The sequence below is a fragment of the Ochlerotatus camptorhynchus genome, unplaced genomic scaffold (assembly GCF_037179485.1).
Source record: "Ochlerotatus camptorhynchus isolate MF236.1 unplaced genomic scaffold, CSIRO-AGI_Acam_v1.1 ptg000084l, whole genome shotgun sequence".
In the NCBI taxonomy this organism is placed as follows: Eukaryota; Metazoa; Arthropoda; class Insecta; order Diptera; family Culicidae; genus Ochlerotatus; species Ochlerotatus camptorhynchus.
In genome coordinates, this window is record NW_027040574.1 from 1,157,594 (window position 1) to 1,184,495 (window position 26,902).

Here is a 26,902-nt window from a genome sequence, read left to right on the forward strand (position 1 = left end):
TTTGACAGATTAAATGAGGGTTAGTGGTTTTTCCTATGTTTCGAGGGGTGAATCGATTAGCTTGGGACCGAAGAGAGTACCAGAGCTGAGCCAAAAAGTTGAGCACGTTATTTTTGGACCTTCTAGTCTTAGAGTTACTACTTCTATGGTACAACCGATAGAAGACAACCTCGAATTTCATCCGGCTGAAAAAGGAAAGGGCACTGTTCAAGAAAGAAGTAAGGAAGACCAAGCGGAGATATGGCAGGGAGTTGACCGAGAAGATCGATCGGAAATCACAAACAGTCAGTCGAAATCACCCGCGAAGAGGGGGTAAACTTCATGAACCACTACTTCCAAGGAAGATACAAGGAGATAGGGGAAATGACGGCTGCGGCATGACAGACTTTTTTCGGCAACCCAAATTGAAACGCTAATTTCACTGGATTTTCTTACGAAAACAGTTCGCGGAATGCATTCTAACGATTCTTTAGGCTTTCAGCTTCAATTTGATTATATTTTTATCAATGAGAAAAAGCAATCTAGCAGGGTTTTCTTGTATAGAAACACACGCACTACAAAATGCTGCTGATTTCGAGTTGCCGATGAAAGCACAGCTGTTTAACACGCAGCTCAAATAAAAAGATGTTGCCCGCAATAGTCGCTCTCACTAGAGAAGATTGGAGCTTTGTAGAAGCGTTTCAAAACAGTTTTTGACAATTCTTTCGACTGAAATTGTTAGAGCAGCTAGCAGCAAAAGATTTCAAACAAGCCAATACTGCATATGTGTGCGTTCCTTACAGAAAAAGGCTACAGAAAGATGGTCGCTCCTTAGGTTGCCGAGAATACGTAAATTCCCCCACCACTGCCTGTAGTGTCCACCGAACGTTTTCTCGAAGGATACGAGATGGCCATCAAGGAAGGGGAAATACTATCCGTCCTTCGACAACGGAAGAACCATTCTGCTGCAGGACCAAACGGAATGTTGTATGCCGTGATAAAGCAACTAAATCCGAAAATGCAAAGAAATATCCACGAAATGCTCACCCGACTATTCGTTTCTGAGGAAATCCCGGATCAGTGGAGGTACACCGAGATCAAGCCAATCCCAAAGAAAACTGGAACTTCCCTAACAGCATGACAACAATTACCCTGAAGAATATCGATATCAAGCTAATAAACTCTGCGAACAAGAACAGGTTTGATAATCCCTGAACTGTTCTTTGGTTTCCGGAAGCATGTCTCGGCGTCGACTTGCATCAACTACGTGGTCAACTTGATACACAAAGCAAAAGAGAAGCACAAGAAGCCTTCGTGATTTTTCTGGTTGTGTGCATGGCGTACGACTCAGTCGACTCAGCAACCTCAACACTAGCAAAATTGAGAGTACATGACAAGATTATCTCGTGACTCAACGAGTATTTGATATCTCGGATACTTTTACTAAGAACGGAGGAAGGAACAATGGCAACGCTCCTCGTACGGTGGCAAGTTTGTTGGGTCACGCCAGTTGAGGAAACGAAGAGCATATCTCACAAACTTGCGTTGAATGGATTCAATTCTAGTGATCCAGCTAGCATGGAAAGGGCACCAAACAACTAAACTTGACTCCAATAAGAATCGCACAAGCGAGCAATAGAGTGACCTGAGGCATAGCGAGTCACGGAACTCGTCGGCAATTTTGAAAATAAAGCCCAATTGTCGATTAGCTCTGGAGATGATGTCATTGTAAAGGATTCTGAAAGTGACGTACCGAAGCTGTAAGTAAATATTTCAGCTTTTGAGCATGTGACAGCTCCAAATAACTTCGGGTGTTATTGCTTGTCCCGCTGAAGGAATCGGTCTCCGTGCTCCCCTCAAGCAGTGCTGATATTTTTCATTGTCATTGACATACTTTTGTGTTTCACATAGTCACTGATTGACTCGATCCTCAAAAAAGCCTTCGTCAAAATCTCTTTCATTTTTTCGTCAATGACACATTCACCTGGTAACAAAAACTGTAATTTCGTGCATTCTGTGTCACATTATTGTTATCCAAGCAGTTCAGATCGTAGATGCTTGTTCACTTTAACGGCTCCACCATGTAATTGTTTTGCTCATGTCACTTAATTTCGTTACAAATTTAGCTAACAACAAAAACTGCACATGTTCGTCACTGACAGCATTGTCACTGACAATTGACATGGTTTGCCTTGACGATGACTGTTAGCTCAAATGAGTGACCAAAGCAGAATTTTGAATATCGCCGTGTATTGTCGAGATTTTGCAGCACTGCCCTTAAGTTCTGTTTTTAATAAGCATGATACTTTGCTCCAATATCGTATGAGAGCGGGACAATATCAATTTGCTAATGATTATGCCATCACTGGTATCAAGGATTTCCTTTCGATTATTGTAAAATGTTTTTGTTTTGAGGATTACTCTCAATAATCTTATAATGCTGTTTGGTATTCCTTAGAAATTTGTTCCATAACAGTCTCGGAATTCAGTGTAGAACACTTAAGGAATTGCCTCCAAAAAACTCCCGAAATTCACTCTAAGTTCGATATTTTACTTTTCAAAATTCGGCCTAATGAGTAATTCGGCCTAATGGCCCTACACCGTAGTCCCTATCATCGAATTCGTCGTCTCCGGTTTGGTAATACCGTACCTTTACTGACTAGGCTATCTGAGGCCCCTAGACTGCGTAAGGTGGGGCAAGATGGGTTATCTAATATATTTATAATTTATTCGATTGTTAAAATCATCAGGTTCAATGCAACCCCAATGATGGTTTGCTTTTTCAAACCATCATTGGGGCTACATTAAGCTCAATAAAATTAATAAATTAGGTAGATGACCCATCTTGCCCCACCTTAGCCTACCTACATATGCAGCCGCTGGAGGCATAACCGTGGAACAGTTATGTTTCCACCGGCATTATAATATGCATTCAATCGTATCGTATCATCAAACATCGAATAGTAGGGGAAATGGATGTAATGTCGGCCTAAATGCCCCTAATTTGGGCCCATCCATAAATTCAGCAATCGACTAAATTTTCAAGAGCGACCAAAAATTTCCATTAGTACCGTCCCAATGACGCGTTCATCTAGATAAAATTGATAAATAGCAGATTTTTAGCGATGGGCCCAATCTTAGATCCATAGGCCAACATTAGAGCCATTTCCCCTATATCAAGTTACGACTGTAACGCTAACGATCAAAGCCAAATAATCTGTCTACCAACAGAAGTTCAATGATTTATTAATTCATGCAATGCACGCCAGGTTTCGGTGCCAAGGAAGCACATTGAGACGGAATTTGCCATTAATTAGCAGGTGTGCAAATCGCCAGACAATCCCAGTATTGGTCAAGTTAGTTCTACTATTATAATCCACTAAGCGTAGTTCGATGAAAGCTATTTCCAACTTACTCAAAGAGTCTAAAGAAAAAGTAGGTCTCTTCAAATAACGCCAAACAACGATTTCCTCTTTTTGCGTAGGTCTCATTGCATACAACAGTCAGTAGCAGTAGGTAGATATGTAGACGCATTCGAATGGACATACATATTGGCACTAGTGTAAATATAGCCTCATCCTTCGTCGTTCGCACACGACAGATGACGTTATTTACCCGCAAAGAACGCTTCCTCCGCACTCCTCCACACGCACACACACACCTTTTCCACAATTCCTCTGCTGCTCATCAGCTGCTTCTGAACTTGCTTTTTACTGTATGTGCATGCATATTGGTCTCCGTATGTCGCTTCTGTCCCTCTATTCTCGTAGATGTTTAGCTAGGCTAGAGCAAGCAACCTTTCGATCACGATTCGTTCCGAGAATGTAATTGGCAGACATGCTCACTTCTCATCGCATACCCGATTTGCTCTTTTCTCTTTTCGGCACGCGACATTTGTAGATGACCCTATCGACGAACCGGCCGCTCTACGAAGAGGAATGGTTCCACGGGGTGCTCCCCCGGGAGGAGGTTGTCCGATTGCTGCGCAACGAAGGCGACTTCCTGGTACGGGAGACGACCCGCAACGACGAGAGCCAAACCGTGCTCAGTGTCTGCTGGAACGGACACAAGCACTTCATCGTGCAGACGACGGCCGAGGTGAGTTCTGGTCTGATCTTGTTCAGTGTCATCGATAATTGATGCCTGTTGTGTTTCCCTAGGGCCACTACCGCTTCGAAGGTCCAGCATTTCCCAGTATACAGGAGTTGATCCTACACCAGTACCAGTCGGAGCTACCGGTCACGGGGCGTTCCGGAGCAGTCCTTCGCAAACCAGTATTAAGGGAACGATGGGAGCTTAGCAATGACGATGTGATACTGTTAGATAAGATCGGAAGGGTAAGTAGTGCTGAATTGAATATCCTATAATAGCCCTATGCTAACTGTCTATTTCCACTCCAGGGCAACTTCGGCGACGTGTACAAAGCCAAGCTCAAGTCGTCGAAGAATACGCTGGTCGCGGTGAAAACCTGCCGGATGACGCTACCGGAAGAGCAGAAACGGAAGTTCCTGCAGGAAGGCCGAATCCTCAAGCAGTACGACCATCCGAACATTGTCAAGCTGATCGGGATCTGCGTCCAGAAGCAACCGATCATGATCGTGATGGAGCTGGTTTCGGGCGGTTCGCTGTTGATGTTCCTGCGCAAGAATACGGCGACCCTGACGCAGAAGCAACTGATGGCCATGTGCCGCGATGCGGCAGCAGGTTGGTCCCTCCTCGCCGTCGTCAGCTGTGATTCCAATTCAGGACCAACAATTGAAACGGCCTCGACTCCATTTTATAAACAAACCTTGTAAGGCCATTTTGTCGCGAACAAGTCCGCCAATGCAAACCGGCAAAATGATCGGGAAGGGGAAATTCTCATCTACCCGATTGTGTTTTCGGTTTGCGAATGTAGGTTTCGGTTCGCGAGAAAATGGTTTTACAAGGTTTGTTTACAAAATGGAGTTGAGGCCTTTTTAATTGGTTGGTTTTGAATTTAGAGATTAATTATTTTGAGTGTCAATCGGAGACTTGCCGGACTTTGGATCACATGTCATGCGATTGAATTTGGTCTACAATTTCTCTCTACTTGACCACGTCATCTCCTAGGGTTTGACCTCGACGTACCCCTATCACAGTTCACAGCCAGGTGTTTTTGAGAAACAGTCCTCAACGAGATCGAAAAAAGGGGCCCCAATGCTTATGCAGTTGAATATCGCTCGTTGGGCTCCCATTAGTTGGGCTGTAGCCCACCTAAATCGAAGTCACACGTCATTTCTGACAGTGCTGATTCCTTTTCAAGGGGCTCATGGATGAACAATTTGGAAAGTTGCTATACGATTTGGATGATAATACATAATCGGTGTATCCCTCAACCATTTGTCAGCTTGACAGCACTGCTCAACCAGCTCAACTAACGAAAGCCTTTCACAGGTTTAGCCACTGTTCGACTGTATATATTTTTTAAATTGATGTCATTAATAATCTGAAAATCATAAATGAGAAATACTGGGGGAATGCTACCCCTAATACAGTCAAATTTAGCTCGTTGGACTATGTTTAAGTGGGCTACGTTTAAGTTGGGCTCCTGTTAGTTGATCTGTACCCAACCTAAATCGAAGTCAAACGTCATTTCTGACTGTGCTGATTCATTTTCGAGGGGCTCATGTATGAACAATTTGGATTGTTGCTAAACTGCCCATATAAGCATAATTGTCCCATCTTTGCTTGATGTCCTATTCATATGGGATAGTTATGCTTTTATGGGCAGTAAAGGATTGTGATGATAATAAACAATCGGTGTATCCCTCAACCAATTTTCAGCTTGACAGCTCAGCCCAACTACTGAAAGCCTTTCACTGATAGGACTACGGGCTTAGCAACAATGAATACGAAACTAACGATTTCAAATTGGCTCACTACTTGACTAGCCTATTGGTCCCAAGCAAATCGACTAACGTACCCCATTCTAGTATAAATTCCAGTACTACACACTGTTTGTTTTGACTTGCTATGAAAGTTTGACAGATAAAATGAGGGGTTCGTGGATTTTCCTATGTTCCGAGGGGTGCATCGATTAGCTTGGGACCGAAGATAGTACCACAGCTAAGCCAAAAAGTTGAGCACGTTTCTTTGGAACCTTCTGGTCTTAGAGTTACCTCTATGGTATAGGTCCGAATTAAAAAAGAATAATCCAAGCTTGAATCAATTTTCAGGATTCTGGAACGAAGATTCAGATGTCGGATCTTGAAATTTTTCCAAGATCCCAGATTTGAAAACAAATATAATGGATCTTAAAAAAAATCATGGTTCATGGGCTTGAAGAAGATATTCATGATTCTGGAAATTCGTGGCATTATCATAAGAATTTCTGAAGAATTTAGATGCGAACTTAAAGGGAATTTTAAGAAGTAGTCTGGCTCTGACAGAAGTAGGCTCTGACTTCGGACTGGAATTCCATTTTAGTTCAGAGGAGAACATCAACCGAATTCTATGGTATGCTTCCAGGGTAATTCTGAGGACCTTTGCCAATGTTGGTTTTGTACCTAAAGAGGTCAACCCTCCGAACACGCCGGAACTTCGCCCAATTGAGAAATATTGGGCTATCATGAAGGCAAAACTCCGCAAAACCCCTAAGGTGTTGGAAAATTAAATGGATTTAAAGAAAGAGTGGTTGAAACCGTCGAAGCAAGGCTCCATCATTCAGGCATGGAAAATCATTTGCATTCATTTCATACATTCATTTACATTCATTTGCCTCTAACTTTTTTCACCAACAGCATTCCGCAAAATGGTGCATACAGCTTTTGTAGGTTTTGTTATTAACTACAAGTTTTGCTCATAACTCAAATCTGTATCTCTTATGCATCACGAACTAAAGCGGGCAGAACTTCTTACTGTTTTTCAGTGAATGAAAAATACATTCACTGAAAAACAGTAGTGGCTTCTGTCCACTCTGCTTCGTCATACATAAGAGATACGGATTTGACTTGTTGTAACTAATGGCTAAACCTACAAAAGCTCTTTGCATCATTTTGCGGAATGCTGTTGAAGAAAAAAGTTAGAGGCAAATGAATGTAAATGAATGCACGAAATGAATGCAAATGATTTTCCATGCCTGCCATCATTGCCCAAAATCTAATGAGCAGTGTCAAGTCAAAGGGGTGGGCTGATATGGAGAAGAGGTTCAATAAAGTAATGATGTTGAAACATAATCATAATGTCATACTTTACTTCATGAAAGTCAGAAGAGAATCGACATTAAACAGAATTTTCGACGACCATTTTTGTGTGTCGCATTTTTTGACGTAGGATTACGTCTTTCGGCAACATATTGGGCGTGCAATTTAAAAAAAAAACCCAAATCGACCGCGTTACGAAAAGTGGTTAGGTTTTGACCACTTATAACTCTGTAAATAGCGGATGGATTTTAATTCTAAACAAGTCAATCGATTGGAAGTTTTTCTAAGAATCTGCTAGAATGAAAACTTTATAAAATTTCAATAGATGACTATTGAAAATTACACAAATGTCCAACTGTTGCAATGGTGATCAAACTTATCACCTTCCCTTGTTGCAAGTGCTCCTGTAACGGTAAAGCGAAAGGGCAAAGGTTCCAACAAATCCAAAAATGAACTCCAAATGCATTTTTATACTTATGTTTTGAATCCCCCCATTGGTCCCTTACATTGGAGTTGTTCTTCCTCCTACTTTTCTACTACCTTACTATTCTGCTCTTACGGCATCTTGGTGTCTCCTATTATCTTTCCAATCATATTTTCTCTTCTTGTGAGTACTCACTGTTACCGGCCGGGTGCACCCTTACCGCCGCTCGCTTTTCGATGAATCGCAGCAATCAGACGCCGAACCCTTGGGTACTTCCCATCCGTCGTGTCCGCCTGCTTCGTTGGGTGTCACTCGAAACTATTGGTCCGACAGATTGCGTATGCTGCGTCAGTCCCGCGAAGGGCCACGACTTCGTTTCGTCCTCGAAGTGACCGCCTCTTGGCGGTTGTTAAGAAACTCGCTTTCTGGTCAGCCGCTTGGCAACGGTGTTCCTGACCATCGTACGTGCAGCTTCATAGACTGCCCTCGAAAGATGGCTGCAAAGCCGAAACGTGCCCTGTCGATCGAATAACCTTCGTCTGCGCCACTCCGAATCGATGGGATAATCGAACCTGCAAAACACAAAGCGACCCGCCCCGCAATCACGTGTCTCTTGTCAAGGTGCCCGATTCCCAATCTGTGTAATTGTTTGACACATTGTTAGTTGCAGCACCGCATAAATCTTAACTGTAGTCACTTTACCGTGTATTCCAGAGGTAGGGTAGTTCCTCGCTCTCTCGCCGGTTGTCGACGACCGATTTCGAGCAATTCCCTCCAAGAACCGTGCACTGGTGTGTGCCGATCGTGTGACGCGAAGCTGTATCGAAATCCCCGTGTTAATTTTGGTATTTGATTATCATCATTTTCCTGGACTAATTTCTTCTCCATAGTCGTCAAATCCCTCTGTTTAATCCGCATTTCGGCTCGATCTGCGTGGCAATCCTAACACCCACTCTCGAGAAGATGAGTTTCCAAAGCACGGCAGTTTCGGTTTGCTTGGAAAACGGCTATTGCAGGTTACCTGGTACTGCGCACTCGGACGGTCTTCCGAACAACGGCTTTTCCCCACGCACTTCCTGCGTGCTATCGGACCACGGCAATCCGCACCACGAAGAAAAATAACTCCGATCTCCAACAGCAGCACTTACAACGAATGGAATTCGAACAATCGAATTTTCACACGGCACTACAAACCACGCCGTTTCGCGTGCTATTCGGACGAGGACAAGCAAACTTTTGCTCTGCCGGTTTCTCTGCTTCGCATGCCGGTCTATAGTGTGTCGGAAGCGTTGTCAGCGGATGCTGTCGATGACGTTTTCGTTGTTTGGTTCGTTTCCAATTTAAGGCCCATGCAGCATCATTGCTTGTGCACGCTCACGTGCGATTACTCACTAGTTGTGTCATCAGCTTGTACTTAATACAAATAGCTTCAAAACTTAATGCAAATTCTAATACGTTAACAACCTGCAAAAAGCGCTTTCCCTAACACAGATTTCAAAATCGAATACCACCCGGTCTCGCCGAACGGTTGTTCCAGATTTCCCAAGTGACGATAGAGCGTGACTACCTAGGATACCCAAAACTAGAACACAAAAGGCTTTTGCACCAAACAAATTATAAAGAGGTATTGAACTTCATTTAACTTATTTATTCACACCTCCTCTTGACCCCACATTCCCCTATTCCTTCTTCCTTGCCTCCTACCACTTCCTTATCTGTTCATCTTCTCTAGTCTGTTTCGTCCTTGTACTCTTAACTTTACGTTTATGAAAGTTCTACTCACGATGGGCCCATCTATCTACTGCTGAAGCTGCCGAGGGTAACCTTGCTGCTGCACATGAGAGCGGATTGTTCTCTACGGGGCTCTATCGACTTCGATGCATGGGCTCGACCAGAGAACTGCTGGGTTCCAGCTTGGATTCTACCGCTGGCTTCCCGTTTGGATCACGTGCGCACGGTTCTTCGTCTCGACCGTGTACGTAGGTACTCGTAGCCAACACGCTTTTGCCTTTGCCGTCCTTCCGTGAATCACACGTCACTTCCGTCCGGTTGGTCAGTGCACGATGCTCTGTCCCGGTTGTGCCCGATGCTTGTCCCACTCACAGCCGTAAGCCGTTGTTCTGCTCACACGCGCGGACTCTCGATCCTCGTCCTGTGCAAACCGTTCTCCGGCGCGCAGGAAAATCAGAAGAGCTTTCTGGTTGCTAGTTTCTCTCGGAATTCAAGTGGCGTGTTAAGCCTGCGCACTGACAATGCGCTGCGTGTCTTTGAGCGTGTGCTAGAGCCAATCCCGTGAATTCGCAAAACAATGGGGAAAACTTCCGAATCACCTCTCGGCTCCGCCCGTGTTCGCTCCGTAAGTTCCGATAGATCGAACTAATCCGATCGGATTTTGATCGTTCTCGTGCCTGTACTGCACCTCAATCAGGTAGCCCCAATATGGCTCTGCCCGTGCGAAGTTGGTGTCACTTTTTCTGCCTGTCACTGTCCGGCGAACGGTCAAGGTACCAATTCGATTCCACTTTGCCCGCTTTTGGGACCACCGACCGATTGTTTCCCCGCACGAGACGAAAACACCCGAGCACGGTACGGAACAAGCAAACGTTTTTGCCAGTCTGCGTGATTGCTTGCTTTCTCCTGTCATTTGCTTTCAGCGGAAGCCAATGTTACGGATGATATTCAGCAGCAAAATAATTAGCGGTGTACGGTGGCTGTCAAGCAATGCACTCATGCAGCATTTAATTACACCTCTTGGCCTACACTGAATCTTTTCCCTATGTGTTTTTTGTTGGAAAGTTTCCTTAACTATGAACTCAGTGCTAACATTTGAAAACGGCACAAAAGCCATTTGTAAACAAATGGTTTGTGGGCCCTTTACTCACTACTTGAAGTACACCCACGCGACACAACAGCAACATCGGGTAGGGGAAATTTTCCCCTTCCTGACGATGCTGTTGGTTTGTGTGGGCGTTCTTCGGGTAGCGAGTAAAGGGCCCACAAACCATTTGTTTACAAATGGCTTTTGCGCCGTTTTCAAATGTTAGCACTGAACTGTTCTAACATAAACTAAACTAAACGTAACACGGTACTTATTAAATCGCCGTATGTGAAGGCCCAAGCGCAATGGCAGCGGAAGCGGAACGGCAGCGGCAGCGGAAAAGCCAGATCTGAGTAAGCCTACATGTCGGATTGAAAACTAGTCACAACCAAATCGACTTCGGTTAGGCATCTTGATGTCATTTGTGACAACTGTCAAACTTTCCGTTTCCGTTCCGCTTCCGCCCACATTGCGTTTGGGCCTTGATGGTATCCGGTCCGTCGTCATCATCATCATCATCATCAGCAGCAGCAGTGCTTTTGGCGCGTGGCGTTGAAAATTGTTGTTGCTATTTGGTCTGTAACTGCTCTTCTTAGCATTTTAGGGTTCTATGATAACTTGAACTCAAAAAAAAATTTTGATTACGCCCCTGTTCTCAATAAATATTGTCTAGAAGCTACTTTAAATATGAAGCCAAAATCTACTTCAATTTCCAAATCGACAGTGAGCATGCATAAGGGCGTATACGCGATGATCGATTCTCTTCATCGATTTTCTTTTTGCATTTCTACAGCTAAACGAAACAATTTTGTAGAATTTGTTCAATGTAGAGTTGTAACAGGTTGTATTGTCTATTAAAGGCAACAGCAAACGCACCGACAAACGTTAAATCTAACGAGTTATTAACAAAAGAGAAAATCGATGAAGAGAATCGATCATCGCGTATACGCCCTTATGAATGCTCACTGTCGAAATGTCTTTATATGTCTTCAAAAAAGTCTTCACAAAACATGAAATGTCTTCAAAATGCATGTGGAAAAGACAAGTCTTCACGGGATTTCAAATGTCTTCAAATCTGGCTGAAGAGGTTCAGATCTAAATGATGAAATCGTTAATCAAAAATTACATTTGTTAGCCCTGATTGGGGTTTCAATGCACACTGAAAACGAAACTAACTCAAAAAGTGAGTCACTTTTACTCATTTGTTTCGAGAAATTACTAAAAGCGTATGTCACTCAGCGCTCCATACGAATGAGTAAAAATTGTCCACTCTTCGAGTAAGATTCGTTTTAAGTGCATAAATCTACCGCTTGGCGGCGCTAGTGTCCGTTTGGATTAACTAAACAGTGAAATATCTCTTTAACACTCCGAACACGATGCCTCCCGTAAAATGTGTAACGGCAAACCTGCAAGGTTTGAAGAAACATAGCTCAGCCATTAAGTGACGAATTTCAAATCCATTGGTATTATTTGAAACCACATACTTTAAAAATTTATTCGGTATCAATAGACAAATCTATCAATAAATTGCTGAGCAATAATTTTTCAAACATTGCCAATTTGCCGTTACGCATTTTACCGGAGGCATCGTGTTCCGTGCGAAAGCAGTGACAGTAGAGTTATCTGTGGAAATCTTCCTACTACTTGATGATTAGTAGAATTTGTACAACTGAGATTTTCTGCAATCCGTAAATCACATTTTTTTTTCAGGAATGCGCTACCTGGAGTCGAAGAACTGCATCCACCGGGATCTGGCGGCGAGAAACTGTCTGATCGGCAGCGAAAACATCGTCAAAATCTCCGACTTTGGAATGTCCCGCGAGGAAGAAGAATACATTGGTAATTTGCCACCTCCCCAACCCCCACTTTAGAATCCCCCCCATAAAACCCCTCTCCATTTTCTTTTCAGTGTCCGGTGGCATGAAGCAGATCCCCATCAAGTGGACCGCTCCGGAGGCACTCAACTTCGGCAAGTACACCTCCATGTGCGACGTGTGGTCCTACGGCATTCTGGTGTGGGAGATCTTCAGCCGAGGGGACACGCCCTACTCGGGCCTGAGTAATTCCCGCGCCCGTGAGCGGATCGACGAGGGCTACCGGATGCCAGCGCCGGACAATACCCCACCGGAGATGTACCGACTGATGCTCAAATGTTGGTCCTACGAGTCGGAGAATCGACCGCACTTTGACGAGATCTACACCGTGGTGGACGCCCTGATGATGTGTGCCAAGGACTAGCGAAGAAGGATCACAGCGCGGTCAAACGCGGCTCGGTCGAAACAAACGCAACGTTGTCTTTCTTGCAATAACAACAACAACAACAGCAAACCGGACGGGTCCGCCGGTGGAAGTAGGCCCACAAAACGACGACGACGACCCAAAGCGTACTTTTGCTCATCGGTGGCAATGCTTGCTGCCAAGACTTGAGGGATCATGCGAGCCGTAGACTTGCGTTGCCGAGCTTTTTCTAAACAAAAAATTCTCGTTGTTTTAATTTATTGAATTTTAACTTCTTTTGAGTTGCTGCAAATGTTTTTTTTTATTATTCGGGACAACGAACAAGTGGATCGAGATTTGATTGCTAGCTAGACAGAGAACCGAGTTTTGTTTATAGGGACAAGTTTAGGTGTTTAGGAGAATGAATTGAACGACTGTGCTGAATGTGGCCAAAAATCCCAAGGCAAGCGAGAAAGTGATTGTTTTTAACGGTGTACCTTTATAGAGTTGACGGACGAAGACGACGAGCGCAGTTGAAAGTTGAAGGGAACATGTTTTGTGATGTGCGAAGATTTTATCGATTAGTTAAGACACGTTAGCTTGTTAAGCGCAGTTTATATTTGAATTGATCTAGGAATGATAAAGTATATTAGAAACGAACACAAATATCACACGCTTATTCTAGAATGGCTTCGTTGTGCAGCTCAATTTGCAAACGCTCACAATTTTTTGTACATGCAAGCTTATTTATAGGGGATCTTATATTTAAAACAAACATAGTAAAAGTCCAACCATAGAAATCAACTCTCAACAAATAATAATAATAAAAAAAAAAGGTTTCTCCAAGAGCCGTGTGACGTTGCGTGAGAATGTTCCATTGCCATTTGCGACTAACTGCCATCCTTGAGCCTTGAGGGGTGGAATATTCTCGCCGGAACCGGAAGCGCGTATTTAACGGTTTATATACAACATACAAACACAGACACACACACGTATTTAAATATAATACTCTCTATCATCTACTTATACCTAAATACTGCTGACGTATATCGCGTAGCTAGCTCCGACGAGAAGCACATTTTGCTCTAGATATGAACTCTGTACTGCAACAACAACAACAACAACAACAACCTTACGGTAAGTTACGGACTTTGAAATCGAAAAAAAAAGCATCCTTCTGAAAATCAAAATATAATTGTAATATTTACATAATATTAAATAGTACGCTAAAAAATATTTTATAAAAAAACGTCGAAACGGCTACGGTAACTAGTAGATGAGTGTATCACATCCTTTTCAAGAACCTATACTTCTTTATTTTTTAGCTGTTCGATGGTTGTTTAAGACTCTTGATTAATGAAACCGGTATTTCGGACTTACGGTCTCCTCTATAGTCAAGAGACATCGACTATGGTCGTGAAGGACCAACTTGGTGTTTTTGAACAAAAAGTGTTACTTACCCTCTACGGTGGAGCGCAGATGGAAGACAGAACATGGAGAAGATGAATGAACCGCGAATTGCACCTGCTACTGGGAGAACCATCCATCGTCCACACTGCATAATTCGGTCGACTACGGTGGGCTGGGTGCTGTGTGGTGCACAATAAAAGTACAAAGTGTGCTGAACATTCGGCACATGCTGAGACAAGTCCACATACCGAAGACACGGAGGTTGGTATTTCACGGACTGGACAACCGTTGGCTCGGGCCTCATCTTCAATCAGCGACGCTGCAAGAGGTAAGACGTTCTCCTATAGGAACCGACGCTGGGTGATTACCAAATCGGCTTTGCGGAAACTCACAGGTACGTCGTAAGAATGTCAGACGACACTCCGGTGAACATTATTCTCGATAACGAACGATGAGGTGCGCAACCTACGTAGGTTGCTTATCATTTATACGATGGTATTTAAACACTCTTTTCCATTGGGCAATATATTTGAAGCTGTGCTAAAGTTAAACGAAAGTTACCCCTCATAATTTAGTGAATGTTAAAGATTGTACACCAACAGTTCTCAGTCAGGTACTTTTTTCAAACTGCCTACAATCGCATATGAATCCCATATGGATTTTCGTCAATTTTGGCATAACAACGCTATCCACTATCAATTGGCCTCTACTTTCAGATGAAGTGGTTTTTGAAGGAAAGGGGTGTAAGTGACTTTGATCGATTTGAGGCTGTGCGTGTGATCGAACCTGACATTTGTTCGGTTGCTGATCTGGCCAAAACCAGGCCCAGGAGACAATTTCTAGTTCCTCAGTCCCTATTATTTGCCGCTGAGAAGCTGTTCCGAAGACAAGTAGAACCTCTACAAAGCGTCCCATCATTCGTCCCATCATTAGCACCATCATTCGTTGAGTCGCAGCGTTGAACCTGACTATTGGCCACGAAAAGGCTTGCCAATGCACATCAAGAATCGACTACATACATCCGAATATTTGTTTATCTCAAATCGATGGAAGACACTCCGCGCAACTACCATAAACCGGACTAGTTCATGTTAAACTTCGTCAAGCTTCGTCTACAATTTGGACTTATACATCAACATATGTCAAGCAGCCTTCAGGTTCAATTGGCTAAACTTGGTGAGTTCGTTCCATTTTGTAAATTTTTATCTTTTCAAACCAGTAAAGTTGGGCGATCACCTTTTGGTGGTGCGTTACTGGTACAGTACTTCTTTGCTAACTGGGCTGTAGCCCAGTTAAAAAGTATGCCTTACGTCAAAAATAGACGTCACATTTAGAGCAACCGTAACGGTACGCTGCTAAACTCATTTTAGCAGCCCTCATCATAGCGCAGCTACCGTATCGGGGGTTGCCATACGAGTAACTAAAATAGCAGTCGGCTTCTCGGTGAGAAGCGCGCTACCAAATTTAGCAGCGCGATAGCAGCGCGGGAGAAAGGTTGCTATCCGTAGAAATGTCAAAATGCTCACTACCGGTACGGACAAAGGCGAGTAAATTGATAACCGCGATAGCAGCGACCGGTGTGGAGAAGAGTGTCTAAACTAAAATGAGAGCGCTGTGCGCTGTTAAAATAGTCGCGCAAATGACAACGACCGTTACGGTTGCTCTTAGGTTGACATTTCATTGTGAAAATTATTGAGGGGCATTCGAATGGAATATTAAGTGTTAATATAAATAAACTTAATTTTTGTTTTTTTTTTTCATTTCATGCTGAAATCAGGACTTTAATGCGTTTCTAAACTCGCGAAATTGAATGCTGTGAAAATAACAATAACAAACTTTACACTGCTTCAATTCAATGCACATTAAATTTTGTAACGTCGATCAAACAATTCATCGAAGTTCCCCTCAGCGTTTTTCGACGTTTGACAAGTCAGCCAAGTTAGCGAGTGGAATTCGCTAACTGGACTGCGCTTTTAGCCCAGCTAGCGAACAAGAACTGTATAAGATCTACAACCGAACCCTAGTCGTGACAACATCAAACTAGGGTATCAGGATTTTCCAGTAATGAAAGGATTACATTTTAGTGCTTGTTACTTTTTATGACTTGATAATAGTGACAAGACTCGGGTAGTTACCACCGTTGTTATGCATTTCTATATTGTATATTTCAAATCAAAAATATTGATTATGTTCGTAGAGTTTACATAATCCTTTTCCCTTTGTCCTTCTCCTTTTCCTTTCCGTCTTCTCTTTTCAGAAAGCGAGTAATGGCACTATAGCCATAAGCCATAAAAGGCTGGGACAAGAATTAGTGCTCATGTGCCAACCGTCAGAAGAAAATGGAGCATCACTTAACCTTTCTAGCTTTGATGCTTCCAACAACCAACCAATCATATAATTACCAAAATCCGAACGTACGGTACGAGATGTCCACGTTTCATCCATTTATTGGATTCTGAAGCATCGTGTTTAAATCTTCGATTTAAACAAGCCCGATGTTTTCTGAATCATCTTGCCCCTTAAATACTGCACAGTAGGCCTGGCCGTTTTGATATATGTGACGCATCTTCGATGTGCAACATATTTCAAATAGACAAGAAAAATTATGGAGGTATATCCATTATTTTCCAGGATCCTTTAAGAACTGGCTGTGTTGGTGTTAGATTAGATTAGATTGGATTAGATTAGATTAGATTAGATTAGATTAGATTAGATTAGATTAGTAAGTGACTTTGATCGATTCTATTCATCGACTTTCTCTTTCGTTAATAATTCAGCTGCAAACACATTCCTTGATTCGTGTGCCATTCTGGATGCTAGATGCGAACCTCCTTTATCGAACTATTTGGCAGAAATAGCGCAAAATCTGTTTATAAAGCTGTTACTATCAAAAGAGAAAGTCGATGAAGAGAATCGATCGAAGTCAATTACACCCCTTTCCTTCTAACCCCCTCATATTATGTGATAACACCATAGAGGTAACTCTAAGACCAGAAGGTCCCGAAGAAACGAGCTCAACTTTTTGGCTCAGCTCTGGTACTATCTTCGGTCCCAAGCTAATCGATTCACCCCTCGAAACCTAGGAAAATCCACTAACCCCTTATCTGTCGAACTTTCATAGCGAATCAAAACAAGCATTGTGAAGTAGTAGAATATTAACGTAGAATGGGGTACGTTAATATTTGTCTTGGATCCAATAGGCTAGTCAAGTAGTGAGCCAATTTAAAATCGATAGTTTCATATTAATTGTTGGTACTATCTTCAGCCCCAAGCTAATCGATTCACCCCTCGAAACATAGGAAAATCCACTAACCCCTCATTTTATCTGTCACACTTTCATAGTGAATCAAAACAAACATAGTGTAGTACTGGAATTTATACTAGAATGGGGTACGTTAGTCGATTTGCTTGGGACCACTAGGCTAGTCAAGTAGTGAGCCAATTTAAAATCGTTAGTTTCGTATTGATTGTTGATAAAACTATGGACTTCGATCATGAACAACGTGAACACAACATCAAAATATTAAAAACAAAATAATCGCATATCAAGCTGAACATTGCATTAGGTCCTAAATAACATTGAGAGATTCTCTTCGTCGACTTTCTCTTTGTATCCCCAAGGCCATGTAAAACAACGAAGTTATTAACGAAAGAGAAAGTCGACGAAGAGAATCGATCGATGTTACTTAGGACCTAATGCAATGTTCAGCTTGATATCTGTCCCATCCTGGAATTTAATCATCCATAGTTCAAGTTAAAGGTCTGCTTGTCAACAGATTTTAACCTGAAAAAAATATTAATAAATTTACTATGATTTTTCAAATATTTATATGGAAATTGCACTTCGTAACTTCGACTGTCAATGGCTACTTTTTTTCACATGTAACTGACATTTTTGATCACAATATAATTGTAGAGTTTTCATATAGTTTTACAGGTTTACGGACTTTGATCATGAAAATGTGAAAACAACATCAAGTCACTTATTCCCATCAAGCAAAGTATCAGTCCTATCCTGAAATTCAATCGTCCGAGGTCAAGGGGTGGCCACTCTGCACACATATTAAGCTTCAACTTTTTTCTCATCAACAGAATTCCGTAAAATAGTGTTCGAAGCTTTTGTAGGCTTTGATATAAGCTACATCTTTTGTAAACAACTCAAATCTGTATCTCTTATGCATGATGAATCAGAGCAATAAGAACCCACCATTGTTTTTCAGTGAATCTAAATTGCATTCACTGAAAGACAATAGCATGTTCTGCCAGCTCTATTTCATCATGCATAAGAGATTCAGATTTTAGTTATTGGCATAAGTAGTAGTTAATATCAAAAGCTACAAAAGCTTCATACATCATTTTATTGTATTCTGTTGATGAAAAAAGTTAGAGGCAAATGAATGTAAATGAATGCTCGAAATGAATGTAAATGATTTTCCATCCCTGGTGTCGAGTGTGCCAGTCATTGAACTGACTTTTAGCGAATTCGTTTATTATTCAGTTCCAATCTGGATCGGGTATCAAGATTGGGTCTTTATGACAAACGTTTGCTCCCCAGACAACCAGAATGCACGTATATTCAAAGTTGTTTTCGTGATATACAAACATATATACAAACAAACAAGTCGTATAGAATGCAAAGAAATGGCTTATACGTACAAAAGTGGAGGCCATATACGTTCATATTTTCGTTTAATTTTAAACGAGTTGATTTAACATCATATGCAATTTGATCTGTAATAACAAATCCATTTTGAAAAGTCTTACGATGTAATCCGATTAAATTTGTGATACAGTACGACGGAAAAATGAGTCATCGCATATAAGTCGGAAATTTGCATTCTATACGATTTAACTTAAACATAATGCGAGGTATGCCATTCTAATATGCGATTTTGACTTAAACTGTAGCAATTTACGATACTGTCTGTACATTGTTTTACGACTTCTGGTTGTCTGGGTCGTTTATTTTTGAAAACCTAGCACAGGTTGAGGTTCGCACTGACAAAAAGTTCGGTTTCGCACTGTTTTGTTTGTTTGGTTGTTGGTAATTGTGTGTTTGGAAACCGGGTTAATTTGACAGCTCAATTAAAGGTCCATGTTTTTTTTTAATGATTTTGACGAGGGGGGCGACACATCTAAATCTCAAGCTTAGATGCTCAACAAATCTCACACTAGCAAATCAATCTTCGAAAAATCTTCTTTCATTTGTCGCATCTACTTGCATCGTGCATCATCTTTTTGCAGGAAATCATCAGAATCGTCATTAATTTTCTTTCTATCTTTTCAGCGTGCGCGCAGCTAGCCACAGCCAAACACAATCTTTTCTGCATCGTAGATAGAGTCGTCCCCCTCGTATTTTGACGACATCCAACTGAACCCGGGACGCATTAAAACAGACTCAATGGGAGCCTCTTATCCTTTCGGCACAGTCGAGCTATCTCCAGTGAGTTCCTGTCGTAGTCGCCCCGGTCCTGTGTTCGAACTTGGAGACAGGGTTGCCCAGCCTGCCTTGTCATTCAAATACACCTGCAATATAGAACCATCGCTCTCTCACAAAACTTCGGTTTTCTGTAACACATCTGGTAAATCTGGGAACCTTCGCTCTGAGTACATTTCTCATTGCTGTCTACCTGTTTCATCACTCGTCTGCAGTCATCGAACACCACGTTCTGCCCCTTGACGCGCTTTAAATAGCATAATGGAAGCCGCTGACTCCTCCTACTCAGTCGTGCCACCATCGTCGACTCGCCTTCAAAGTCGTCTCGGCCCTGTGGTAAGAAGTGAGGATGGGGTCTTCCAAAATGCCATTCCAGGCAAGTACAACGTGGTTGAACGTCATCAAAATTCATCGCCTTCCAGTCTACATCATCGATTGGGTGCACCCAGCACAGATTCTGCTAACAGCACACATCGTTTTAGCTCTGTGTCTAGAACGCTCTTCTCCTGCTTCATCATGTAGGATCGGCAGTTGCAGAGTCTGCAAACACCGGGACGCATGTCACAAAGCACCCCCAGAACAGTCGAGACCGTCCAAACACTTTCATCCAAGTTCCTGCCGTCGCAGCCGTTCCGGTCTTGTATCTGTGGCTAAGGAAGGGGTCTTCCAGCCTGCTCTTCCAGGCAAGTACCTGCCGTCCGTGGATCTGTCGCTCCCTGATATTCGTTCCAGTCTCAGCACTGGGGTTCAGGAAGATGTGTCGACTATATCGACCGCAAGAATCAAGTATTCAGCCAGGGCTACCAGCGTTTCTTCCTGTAATATCAGCAGTGGCATTAATCAGCCAAGTAGTCAAACAGATCCCATGTTCAGCATCTACTATCATAACGTGAGAGGTTTACGTACGAAAACAAACGAACTCCAATTGACGTTATCATGCTACGATTACGATCTGGTTCTTACCGAAACCTGGTTTCGACCGGACATTCAAGATTGTGAGATTTCGTCAGACTATCTTCCGCTGTGACCGCAATCAAGCTACAAGTGAGCTCAGCAGGGGAGGTGGTGTCCTAATCGAGCAAAGCGGTGCATTTTGACGGTTCATACACATCTCACACCTATGCGCTAAAGACTATTTTTGCGAGATCACCGACAGCATCATGAGTCCTTCAGCTTGACTTCTGTAAGTTGTGCCCATCGTGCCTCGCACTGTATACGGACGGCTTGGTTCATTGCCTTAATGGCATCTTTTCCTGGAATACCGATATTGATTGGCGGATTATTTGGTGCTTCTCCGGCGAGTCGATCCGCTTCTTCGTTGCCACGGATGCCGGCGTAGCCGGGAACCCAACACAAGTTAATCGGACGGTTTCGAAGCAGACATTCAATTTCTTGCATCCAGGGATGCTGCGATTTGCCATTCTCTATTGCTGAAAGACAGCTAGCCGATTTGATCGCATAGGCCTCCGCCAAAAAAACTCCTGCTTCTACTCTGTCTTCACACCTAGAACCGTCGGTATCCAGCATTTTACGAGCGCTTATGGCCGCCACAATCTGGCTGAGTTTTTTGGTAGGGAACATATGATTTGACGTTTGGGTTGTGTCGTTTGACGTGTAAACGTTCAAATTTGATCGTATACACGTCAAACGACACAAGCCAAACTTCAAATCTTAAGTTCCCTACCAGAAACTCAGCCAGATTGTGGCGGCCATAAGTGATCGTAAAATACTGGATATATAGCCTTAGCACGGTGAAACCGGTTTGCCAGCAACTCCTGAATGATGGGACGCACTGAATCTGGGGGATCTCCCGCTTTCACCTGTCGTTTCACGTTCCAAACAATGCGTGGCTCGGGAGCATGCCACACTCGATTGGTGAAACGTGTCCGTACAGCGATGGTCGGAAAATTTATATCAACCGCCGCCAGACGATCGGATACACGTTGGAAGACTGGAAGGTCGACATTTCTGTGATCCTTTTCCAGCAAGCGAATGGCAACTCGAGCTGTAGCTTGAAAAACCAGGAGATCGAACGGTAATGTGTCCGCTTCAGCCATGATCGCTGGAATCGGGCTGGTGACGTACGCTCCTGAGGCGAACCGGACCATCCGGTTGTAGATGGGTGCGAGAGTTTGCACAACCTTATTCTTCGCGCTCTGCTGACAAGTCCGATGCCGTAAAGAATGCGTGACGTAACGATTGCCGATCCTATGCACAGAAGAGACTCGTGTTGTCCTCGTGAAAGTTTAGCCCCAATTAAGAATTCGCAGCCTTGAGTCGCATGTAGTTTTCACAGTCTTACAATGCTGTTTGAAAGTCAGTGACCGGTCAAGGGTGACACCGATTCGCCTTCGGTAAAACTACACGATCGATGCTGTGTATTGCTGCTAGGTTCTCGACGGGCGTTGGGACTGCCGTAGAAGATGTTCGATTCCGTAGCTGATATTTTGAACCCAACGCTCTTCGCCCACTTATCGTTCCTTATTTCTCCGTACCACCAGCAAAATACAACGTGACCGACAGCACTGACCCTTGGGGAACTCCGTTTTCCAATGCCATTTCACTCGATAAATGTTCTTCCACGTTCACTCGGAATGTTCTGTCGGCGATGAAACTGTTCTATACATTGAACATCCGCCCACCTATCTGCCACTTCCGCAGAGTGCGTAAAATGCCGTATCACCAGGTGGTATCATATGCCTTCGATATGTCGAGTGATGCTATCAAGCAGTGTTCATCACGATTGGGAAGCGACCTATTCAACTCCGCCAAGTACGTTTCAACCCCGCGTCCAGCTCTAAAAGCGTGCTGCCTTTTGTCTAATCGTCAACTGGTGCTGATTTTGACTTTGTGACTTAAGAATCATAGGTAAATAGAGTAGTGTATACGATTTATTCGAAGACGAACAAATAAATAAATAAATAAACAAGCAGTGAAATTCGAAGCATCTGAACCAAGACGACGATACTTTTGACTAGATTGACCATAATGCTGTCCAGGTAACTTTCTGGAAGTGCAGCACATTTTGTAAAAGTTCGGATAACTTTGTAGAACATCATCAAATTTGTAGAAACTTAACGATCATTACGGAAAATTGGCAAATTTCCTAGAAATTTGTGGAACTTTAATGAGGTTCCTATGTTTTTCTTTTACTGAAGTCCTCAACGTAGATGTTCAGGGAACTTCTTAGAAATGCAGCGATCTTTGTAGTAGCTACAATCAATACGATACTAACGATTTCAAATTGGTGCATTACTTGACTAGCCCATTGGTCCCAAGTACATCTATAAGCATACCCCATTCTCGTACTGGAATCTGTGTTTTTTTATTCGTCTTATATATTTGACAGAGTTGAATGAGGGGTTCATGGATGTTCCAAGGTTTCGAGGGGTGCTTCAACTGTCTTAGAACCTAAGGTCTGGTACTTCCTGAGCCAAAAGATTGAGCATGTTTCTTCGGAACCCCCTGGTCTTAGTGTTAGTAGTTTAGCGAACTTTGCAGAACTTTGGCGAATTAAGTAGGGGAAATGACGGCTTCGGCATGACAGACTATTTTCGGCAACCCAAATTGAAACACTATTTTCATTGGATTTTCTTACGAAAACATTTCGCTGAATGCATGCAAACGATTCTTTATGCTTTCAGCTTCAATTTGACTATATTTTTACCACTGAGAAAAAGCAATCTAGCAGGGTTTTCTTGAAATGAAACACACGCACTACAAATTGTAGCTGATTTCGAGTTGCCGATAATAGAACAGCAGATTTACATGCAGTTCAAATGGAACGGTTGCCGAAGAAAAACTGGTTGCCGACAATACTCGCTCTCACTAGAGAAGATTGGAGCTTTGTAAAAGTGTTTCAAAACAGTTTTTGACAATTCATTCGACTGAAATTGTTAGAGCAGCTGGCAGCAAAAGATTGTAAACAAACCAATATTGCATATGTGTGCGTTCCATAGAGAAAAAGGCTATAGAAAGAAGGTCACTGCTTAGGTTGCCGAGAATACGTAAATTCCCCTAGCAGTTCGTGAAACTTCATAGAAGGGCAATGAAATTTGTTAAAGTTCAAGGAGCTTCTTAGAAGTTCGCTAAACTTTGTTAAAGCTCTGCAAATTTCGGCAGACTACTTAGTGCCTAAGAGATCTTCGTATCAGTTCAATAAACTTCCTGGAAGATTTTATACCTTCATTTGATTTCAGGGAACTGTCTAGATGATCAGAAATATTCGAGGAAAAGGTTCAGGAGCTTCCCTAATAAAAAAAATCATAAACTATTTTACAAACCCCGAACACGTCGTTAAGCAAATTAACCGTACAATTTTTATTATGGTTCCCAGAAGTTCGGAGAAGTTCAAACATGTTTTGAGATCTTGGTAGAATTAAAACTTCAGGGAACTTTGAAGAAGCTGAGAAATGTCTAGCAGATAAGGGAACTTTTTAGATGTTGTTTTAGTTATAGGAAATTCTTACAAATTAGTAGAAATTCAGTTAACTTCCTGGAAGTTTAGGAAAGATTGTATAAACTATTGATAGATCATACAAGTTTATGGAACTTGTAAGAAGTTTTCGGAACTTCCCACAAGTTCAGGGATCTTCAGAAACTGGGAACTTATGATAAGAGCAGTTCCAGGCAAAATAGCGAAAAATGTTGAATTTTCGACTCGACCTTCTCCGATTTGCTCGAAACTTTGCATATTATTATGCTGTGGGTAATGAATCTGTGAAGCTGTGAATTTGTGCTAAAATTCGGCCATTTTGGATCTTGCAAAAAAAAAATCAAAATGGCATCCTTGATTTTTGTCAAAATATTGTTGTACGGAAACGGCATTTTCGATCGAAATGCCTGCATCTGAGATATAGATAAAAATAATGTCTGCTTGGGAAAAAATAAACAAAAAATGCGTCTAAATTGATTCATGAGCGAATTAGTAGAAAACTTGTGTACCTTTTACGTTGTTTTTCCTTTTAGTTCTACTACTATTGTATCACTTTTACTGTTGTATCACTTTCACTAATTCACTATCACTTTGTAACTTTCACTATGACTTTAAACTATAACAGATACGTATTTCGTTTACTACTTGCAAACTTCTTGTCTAGTCATATTCTATGACTAGACACTGAATAAGTTTGTAAGTAGTAAACGAAATACGTATCTGTTATAGTTTAAAGTGATAGCACAGACAAACAGACATAACACATTGAATATTTCTCACTGTAAAACATCGTCGCTAAAACATTACCACCATCTGTTGTGGTGGACAGTACGCTGAACAGATGGTGGTAGTGTGTAAACGTCAAACGCAAGGGAATTAACCATGCGTGCCACAGGTGGTGGTACTACCAACTAAGATACTTTTGGAAGGTTCCAAACCATGAACACCTAAAAACGACAAAAATCGTAGAATAAGAAGTTTCCGTCAAATTCAACAGTCGATTTCTCACAAATAAAAGCTTGCTTCTGCAAGTTAAAGATATCAGCTGATAGAAGAAACATTAATCTACCTGATGGTGTCGTTACTTTGCATGTGTTAGCTTTAATTCGTGAGAAATCGACGGCTAAAGCTATTCCCCCCTATTCTGCGAGTCACGTGACTCTCTCTCACCGGTGAGGTGACAATAGTCACCTCGTGTGAGGTGACTCTCCATTTGATTTACATGGAGAGTCACCTCACACGAGGTGACAATTGTCACCTCACCGGTGACAGAGAGTCACGTGACTCGCAGAATAAGGGGGATTGTTTTCACGGACGTTTTTTTTTCAATCAGAAGTAACATTTCTGTGCAACCACTTTTTTTAAATTTCAATGACGTTATTTTTAAAATTTTACAAGATCAAAATTGGCCTTATTTTATTACAAATCAAGGCCAACAATTGAAATGGCCTTAACTCCATTTTGTAAAGAAACCTTGTGAGGCCATTTTCTCGCGAACCGAAACCTTCATTCTCTACCTGTTCATTATGTTGGTTTGCCTTTGCGGACTTCGGTTCGCGAGAAAATGGCCTTACAACGTTTGTTTACAAAATGGAGTTAAGGCCATTTCAATTGTTGGTCTAGAAATGCCCATAACAAACAATTTTGCAAAGCACAGTAACCATAGTAGAACTTTAGAGAATGCGATTATTTTATTCGGATTATCGATAAGATATCAATCTCGATATCAATAAAGTCCTCTGGATATTTTTAAAGACTTTATTGGTATTCTGAAGATCAGCATTCAGCATCAAACCACCGACGAACCGACATGCCACAGGAGCATTTCGTTTGTCCACAATTCGAATTATTTTCAAACGAGCGATTCGAACTTTCAAACCGGCGATCAGATCTGTCAAACGAGATGAAACGCAAACCAAGGCAATATAAATTATACGTGGGTTCGTGTCCTTGCACATTGTATGACGTGGTGACGCGATCGGATGAGTAGATGTCGATAGTGTTTAACGTATTTTAAATATGGAGTCTTGGGCACGAATTTTAATGTAGCTTGTATGAGCTGTCACGTCGGTTCGTCGGTGATCAAAAATTCTAATGTTCAGATATTCTTCCAAACCGGCAGGTTAATCGGGAAGTATTCGAAAGATCTCCGGTTGATCGAAGATTGCAGTTAAGTCCTCTGGATATTTTTTTTCAACACTTCCGGTTGATCGTGTATTATTCTGAGGGTCGCATACTGTGCGTACATTCAAATGGCGGCGCTCACATATTCTCGCAAGGCGGCAGGTTGATTTGGAAGTATTCAAAATATCTCCTGCTAGTTGAAATTCTGTCATGTCGATCAATTCTGAAACAAACAAAAAACTGATTTTGATTACATTATTCCTAATTAACATTTTCAATAAGGAGTGATTTGAGATTTGGGCGTAATTGCTTTTGTAAACAAAGACGTCAATTGTCGATTTCTCTTGAATTAAATAAACAAATTATACCAAACGATAGAGGACATTCCTCAACCTCATAGTGTTATTAGTTTAGTTATAGTAGATTGAGCTTTTATTCGCGAGAAATGGGTGATTGCCGTGTTTCTATACAAATGCAATTTACCCAAATCTCAAATCACTCCGGATGACTGCTTAAAAAAAAATACACCTAACATTCAAATCACATTTTTTTCAATATGAACGACTATTTTCTCTCGGTCCTTTCTTTTCCGAATGCTTTTCATTCTGCTGCCAAGACACTTCGATCCGTCTCAATCAGACGTCCCTGCGCCATCAATCGTCTTACTGTCATCGCCGTTCCCGTTTTGCTCTCTCATTCCTTGATTCAGCTTGAGAGAATTCAAAACCCGAGGGATGTGAACCGTTCCATTTTGACTAGTAACCATGCGCCAGAAGGAGACGAAGCATCAAAAGCTCTCAACACACGCACACTACCCGACACACGCTGGCTGCGGGAGAGAGAGCCAATCGAGCTGCGAACAAACAGCCCAAAAGGGAAAAGTCAACTAATAGCT

At 42.2% G+C, this 26,902-nt stretch overlaps 1 protein-coding gene across 7 annotated transcripts in view; it reads left to right on the forward strand.

The window, feature by feature from the left end:
* FER (tyrosine-protein kinase Fer) overlaps positions 1-13,850 on the forward strand; it is a 163,061-nt gene extending 149,211 nt beyond the window's left edge. For all 7 annotated transcript variants that reach the window (XM_065218187.1, XM_065218194.1, XM_065218188.1 and 4 more), the window contains 5 exons: positions 3,880-4,077; positions 4,140-4,316; positions 4,380-4,683; positions 12,095-12,223; positions 12,294-13,850. In XM_065218187.1, the coding sequence (XP_065074259.1) occupies positions 3,880-4,077; positions 4,140-4,316; positions 4,380-4,683; positions 12,095-12,223; positions 12,294-12,622 (1,137 nt within the window). In that variant the 3' untranslated portion in view covers positions 12,623-13,850. The remainder of the gene's footprint in view (positions 1-3,879; positions 4,078-4,139; positions 4,317-4,379; positions 4,684-12,094; positions 12,224-12,293) is intronic.
* Positions 13,851-26,902: the final 13,052 nt, after the last annotated feature.